The sequence below is a fragment of the Metopolophium dirhodum genome, chromosome 1 (genome assembly GCF_019925205.1).
Source record: "Metopolophium dirhodum isolate CAU chromosome 1, ASM1992520v1, whole genome shotgun sequence".
Lineage (NCBI taxonomy): Eukaryota > Metazoa > Arthropoda > Insecta > Hemiptera > Aphididae > Metopolophium > Metopolophium dirhodum.
Genome location: NC_083560.1, coordinates 118,327,180 through 118,334,436, shown reverse-complemented (window position 1 = coordinate 118,334,436; position 7,257 = coordinate 118,327,180). Strand labels below are relative to the sequence as shown.

Below are 7,257 nucleotides of genomic sequence, written 5' to 3'. Positions count from 1 at the left end.
ATACACGTGTACTATAATAGGTAACGTAAAAACTTTAATGTAGGCCATGATAGTGAAAAACTGAAAAATTAAATATTTATTTGGAATAAAAAGTGTTTTAGTTACCTACTTTTGGTATTCACAATTATTAATTTTGATAGGTAAGTTTTTGATAAGTTCTCATAGAACTAATTAAGATCCTGATTTTTATTTAATACCTATACAACAGTACCTAACTATATTAATTATTTCCTAATTTATAATTAGGCACTCTTTAAGACCACTACATTTAACCCTGTTTAATGCTATTTTATGCTTATTAGAAAGTGAGATATTAGAAAAATAGACCAACAATTTTATTTAACTTGACATCATGACGTAGAATAAGTGTATAACTATTAATATTACAGTCGGACTTGGTTAACTCAAAATTGAAGGGACCAGCCAAAAAGTTCTTAATCTTATCATTAAATTAATATAATAACTAGTAGAAAATATATCAAAGAATAGGTACCCACCTATAATTAGTTTGTATATATTTTTGTTTTGAAGATTGATATTATTAGTGACTTGCAGTGTAGGACGTTTAAAGTACGAAGTTGCAGTGAGCGTTATTTTGACTGCTACGTTCCGTGTGAACAATTTTGTCAAGATATTAACTATCACAGATTTTAAATCAGCACCAGAATATGATAAAAGTTTAGTTTTCTGAAACAATATACAAATATAGTGAACACAATACACAAGTATTGAAGTATCGCATTAAAGCGTATTTGTAAATTAATCGTTTATACCATTTAAAAAATTAATTAATATTTTGTAATTTATTGGTACGGAATTTAATTGTTCACGAATTACGATGCCTTTTTTACATCGTAATATTGTGTTGTATACCTACAATGTATACATTGTACACTATGTACAGTAAGTACTAAGTATACAGTGAAAGAAAAAAAAAATATTAATATTTTATTGTAATAAGTACCTAGTAAATAGATACTCCTTATAATCAAAGTAGTAACGTATCTAGGTGTGTCAAATAACTATACTATTTTCGGGTCGTATGAAAAACTTATTAATTTAATGTTTAATTAAATGTAATGGGCCACTAAATCATGTTTAAGGTACGATTAGCTCACAATTCGTTCAATAAATGTTTAATGATTGTTCATGCCAGCGCCGTATTTAGGAATTGTTTAAGGGCGGGGTAAGGCATTGAATAACGAACATGGATGTGGAGGGGGGGGGGGGTTGTATCGAGATAAATAACTGAAATATATTATTATTATTGTAATTAGTAAACTAGTTAACTAGATCTTATTAATAACTACCTATATATTGTAAATTTGTTATGTCTAAAGTACTGCCTAAAATAAGAATAAATCAATATCATTAAATAGTAGGTAGTATTGTTATAAATCTATTAACATAATATGTACAGTTTTACTTACTAAAAGCTTATAGTATTGTTTTTCAATCAATAACTTTTCCAATTCAACTACATCATCCAATGTCCTTAGAGGAAAGTTCAAAGTAAAATGGTTTTCAAATTCTGACGCCACCTTGCAATCCACCAACTTTTCTGCTAAAGTTTTTCGGTTTTGTTTTTCTATTAAATTTATAATTTTGTCTTGATTAATCAATGATCTTGTAACTCTTGAATTCATACCCGTAATGACGTTTTCAATATTGATAATTTTTTGATCTATATAATAAATAATAGATATTAAATGTAGGTCGGTTATCACACAAGAAAACTACGTTATCAGCATTATAATATAGAAATAATACTTGAAATGAACACTAGTATATTGACTTATAAGTCAATTTTAATTTGAGATATTTATCTATTAAAATGTCTAATTAGTTTTAATCAAATATTAATTGTTTTATTCACCTCAACATATTTAATAGTATCACATTTTTATAACATTTTTAATTAATCTTAGATTCTGAGCGTAGTAAGTATTGGTTTTGCATTGATTTGAGTTTGTAACTTTTTGAAAGAAGGAAAACACATTCAATATGGTGAATGATAGTTCAGGAAGCAAATTAGATTTAGTTCATAGGTACCTACTTTAAAAATACCAGTTCTTTTCAATATAGTAAGGAAAAACAACCATACTTCGAATGTTCATAAAATATTTGTTTTAGTACCTACCTACTTACCTACCTACCTACTTACTATATTTGACAAATAATTTTGACTTTTTTGAACAGTTTATAATTAATATTTTAGATGTTTGCCTTTTTTCAATTCATTTCGATAAAACATTTTTCTTAAGCAAAAAGCTTAAAAATTTAATACAAGATCCTTCATAATTTTTTCCTAAACAGTTATTAAAAAATATCAAAAAAAGACAAAAATATATTTTTATTACTTTTTTTGTAATTGTTTGAATTACAAATGTTGATATATTTGGCAAATTCTTGAAATTTTGAAAACAATTTTCTAGTTAAAAATGTATTCAATTTTAAATTTGAATATCTAAGGCTGAAGTTACTCTTACAAATGTAAAAAATGTCAAAAATACATACACACAATTATTATTATATTTATTTAAAACCCAAATTTAATGATTTTTCTTACAATGATGTTAGTTAGGTATTTTGTTTTATAATTCAAAAAATATTAATTGCCTAAGTTAAAACTTTTTGCCATTATGCATATTTTTATTTTCAATAGGTACACAATGACATTTTAAAAATATTTAGACTATTTATAAACTATTTATTGTAAGCTAATTAATAAATAGTATTTATACCACAACAGGTTATTCACATCACTCTACGTTGACTTCCATATTAAAAGTTAAGCACTATACAATAATACCTACATGATATATTTATGCGGATTAATTGTACAGTGTACATAGATTGCTGCGCTTGCTACATGTTCAACTATCCTGTATAACTAATAGTAAAATAAATGTACAATAATAACAATAGTAAATAGAAATGTACTCAGCTCAGGCTCAGCTCGGAATCGTTTTCAGCATTATGATTTAAGACAATTTAAATTACCGTGACTCAATAACGAGGTACCGAGAAACTAAAATATTCTCTTTATAAATCGAATATTTGAAAATTTAATACAAGATTCTCCATAAGTTTATTAAAAAAAATCTATACCGGAAAGTCAAAATTAATTTCTATGACCGTTTTTAAAATTTTGACAGTATAGAATATTCACTCGATTTCACATAAAGCGATTTTATATTTTGTTGTAAATCAAAAACCAATAACCATAGACACTTGAAATTTACACCATATAACTAACCCTAATCTAACCATATAACTGTTTTATCGACTCCTATACTTGATTAAATTTTCAAAATACCTTTACTAGTTTTACTTAGTAATTTTGAGCTGTTTAAGAACGTTTTCAATTTTAATTTTTTTAGTTTTTTTTTATAAATGTTGATAAAATGTTATTTTTTGGGCCAATAAGCGTGACAATTGAATACAAGGCTACTGATATATTGTTACAATAACAGTTGAAGAATATTAAAAAATACATGGGCACAATTTTTTTTATAAGCATTTAAAGTTAGAATTTTTACAAAATTTAAAAATTTAAAAATGTATAAAATGTTCAACTTTTATTGCTATGGTTTGAAAATTTAAAAACAAGGTTCCATGTAAATAGTATTCTGTAGCTAAAATATCTGAGAAATATAAACCACATTTATTTTAGATTCTGAGCGGAGCGATGAATGTAATGGTTTTACAATGATGTTTATTTCTTTTTATTTTTTATTCTGTAAACACTTTTTCTCTCTCTAAACTTGCTCAAAAGTATCAAGTATAGCACCTTTTCTGAAAGATAATGTTCTTGAGCTGGTACTTTAAACAGGTCATTTTTCGATTTTCGAAACTCTACTCGAAATAAAAGCGGTTAAAGGAGAAAAAACGTACGATTTCACGATTTTATAATATTAAATAATTACGGACGACGTTTTCTACCAGAAATATTGCTTCAAATGAAAAGTGACAAGATAAATTTTGGTTTTTGTTCCTTACAGTTTAAAGTTCGAAAAATTTTAGCCATTTTTGAGCTATTTATAGATATTTTAATTTTGGGAGTATTTTTTGTCGTAATTCGGTTAAAAACATTCGTACAAACTTGAAATTTGGGGTGTTTACTTACATTATCCATACCTAGACATGGTAAAATTTTCAAAACATTTGAGTGACTTATGAGCTTTTTCTTTTATTTTATATAGTTTTTCAGTTTTATGATATTTCCTAATTATAATTATATTAATTACCTATTTATATAAATCGTTCTTAAGCTGTTTTTAAAACGCTTTATCACCATAGAAACGAATAAAATTAAATAAAAAAGATTCCCTCGTCCGCTCAGAATCGTTTTTTATCGAATGCAATTATTGTATTCAAATCGAATACAGTAAAACTACACTATCCTATCCGAGGCCTGAAGGGACGATGGACAAACATCCACCACCGAAATGCGCTGACCTACTTTTTATATTTATTTTATGTTTAAATTTGGACAAAATTAGATATTAAACGAAGAAAAACGATGTTAGTTTTGTGTTATATTTAAAAATATTATTTGTGAGTACTTGAAACTTATAAAAAGTATTATAAAAATAAATATAAAATATTATGATGATAAACAAATAGTAATAATAATAACTACCGTATTAATGGTAACAATAAAAATATAATATAAAATATCTTAGGTAGGTAGACAAACCATCTCTGCTCAGAATTGTTTTTCGTATACAATTATCATTGAATACGAAAAACTAAACTTTTTTTATATCATTTAATTCAAATTTAACACCTTCCATTACAGTGACCCACTTGTAACCTACTGTACATTAGAGCTACACCCACTTGCCCCGTTCTTGACAAATAAAAGTTACAATTTAATTTAACATACGAGTACGTCTTCCTATACATAAACGAAGTCAAAAAAACATTTTGATTTTTAATAAATAATAATGTATGCAAACATTGTAATTTTTATCCCACGAGGTGCATAAGTGTTAGAACATACTCAGTTATTTTACGTTTCATAAGTTAAAAACCTTATAATTAAGAATTAGTAAAATCCTAAACTAATATTTTTATAAATATTTAATTTAGATACTTACAAAGGATATTATTTGGATCGAACACATTTGATGGTGGTACAGACATACTCAGCTGTGGCATTAGATTGATCTCTATATAATTAACAGATGTAAGTCATGTTTAAAAAATTAATTAAAATATTAAGTATACTATCATAATAGACCTATTCATTTAATATAAATACAAAATAATTATACCAGTAACTGGTGTATCTTTATGATGCATAATGGTCATCATTAGCCATTGGTGTACCTATTTCTAAACATATATTTTGTGGTCGTACGCCTTTTTTACGTATGTCACATTGGTAAATACAAACAAAATTATCGTAGTAAAATACAATTTTTATCCCTTCTCTTGAAATTAATATTTTTTCTGCTGCCTAATTATATAAACTACGTAAAAGTACCTAACCTATAGTTTTATCATTAACCAAGGTCATGTTTGGATATTTTTTGAAGTACCTACTTGGATATACTTACCAAAAGATAAAATTTATGAAAATTTATCGTTATTAAGTATGAGTTTTACAGATAACTCAAATTAGGTTAATTTAAATTATCTGATGCTAAAAATCTAATTTTATATTTCAATACATAATTTTTTGATATAGTATAATAATACAAAAGCAATTAGCATAATATCTTTATGGTAGTTGTGTATTAAACGTGTAAATAATAATAGTTGGTAATTATTGAGTTTATATGGATTTTCAACTTTTATTTGGTTTTTGGTCCTCAATTTTTTTTTGTTTTATGTCAACTGCCATCTACAGTAGATATTAAGACGCAAATAATTACGGAGTATTTTGTTTACGCCACTGAAAATAATATTTTATATAGGTATTCGGGGCCAAATGGTCGTATACCTGCGTATATACTATATCGTATTATTTGTATCTATACATTGGTAAAAATCTAGAGATGCGAGTGTATACCCCCTCCCACCCATACACCACTATGAAATAACTGTCTTAGTTGTTACACCAATTGAAGTACTTGCCTTGAACGACATTTCTAATGTATTCTTAAATAATGTCGAAGCTGTTGAATTTAGTAAAAACTATCATTGTTACGTAGTTGTGTGCTTATATTAACTTTATAAGAAACGATGAAAAGAAATACAATTACTTTGATACGAAGTGATTTGAGTGGAAGTAGCTGGTTTACTGTCATCGACGATACCACGTGATAAGTTTTCAGAAATTACGGTGTCTTTTAGCGGAACTTTAACGGTAATTGGTTTTAGTTTCGTCGTACCTGAGGAAGGAGTAAGACATTTTGAAAGCTTGGATACTGGAGCATCACTACATTTTTTTGGACGACCTAAAACGTATAAATACCACATTATATAATTTTGATATCGAATAAAATATAATAATTACAGTCCATCGTTATGGTTGAACTTCGAGTGGAGGTAGTTGGTACATTTTTGTTTCCAGCCGAAAGTTCCTTAGTACCGTCGATAGTATCGCTATTAAATGGGATTGAATCGGTAGGCGGTTTTTGATTCAATGAATCAAGTAGAGGCGTCGACAATTTCAAAAGCTTGGATGCTGGCTCACTACTACTCTTTTTTTTCTCTCCATTTGGCGAGTTTAATTCTTTTGGTGGAGGATAGTATTTGCTGGCATATCCATTACACGGGTTCTTAGCGTCAGTTTCGCCAATGGAACTGTAATATTTGAACCATTCTAATTTACCCATTGCTTTTCCAAACACATCTAGAAAATGAAAATAATTATTATCTATGAAAATTTAAATTTAATTACAACTACTAACTATGGTTGTACTATCTGTAATAGATATTACAGTCAATTCTCGATAACTTAATAGATGGAATCTCAAAGAGAATCAAATAAATGCGACTTATGTGTTTTTCGATTTATATACCTCAAACACAACTTATAACCACTTCAAGGGGCAAAAAATATATTTCGAATTATACAGTTCGATACACGATTATATTAAACCATACGTATAAAATATGTATTTAATATTTAACATCATTTACTTAATGTATTTTAAAACATTGTTCCAAAATAATATACTGTTTAACTATAATAACAATTATATGTGAATAGGAAAAAAAATTGAATATGCATATTATTAATAATTAGGATATGTCATTATTTCATATAATTATATCTACAGGTTATCAACTTATATTATT

The 7,257-nt window shown here is 26.7% G+C and overlaps 1 protein-coding gene across 1 annotated transcript; it reads right to left on the bottom strand.

The window, feature by feature from the left end:
• Window positions 1-1,391: 1,391 nt before the first annotated feature.
• LOC132951128 (uncharacterized) lies at window positions 1,392-6,791 on the bottom strand. The gene is made up of 4 exons (XM_061022850.1): window positions 6,470-6,791; window positions 6,216-6,410; window positions 5,106-5,177; window positions 1,392-1,684 (listed from the first exon to the last, which is right to left on the bottom strand). The coding sequence occupies exons 1-4, from the start codon at window positions 6,789-6,791 to the stop codon at window positions 1,392-1,394; spliced, it is 882 nt and encodes a 293-aa protein (XP_060878833.1).
• Between the last annotated feature and the right edge of the window lie 466 nt (window positions 6,792-7,257).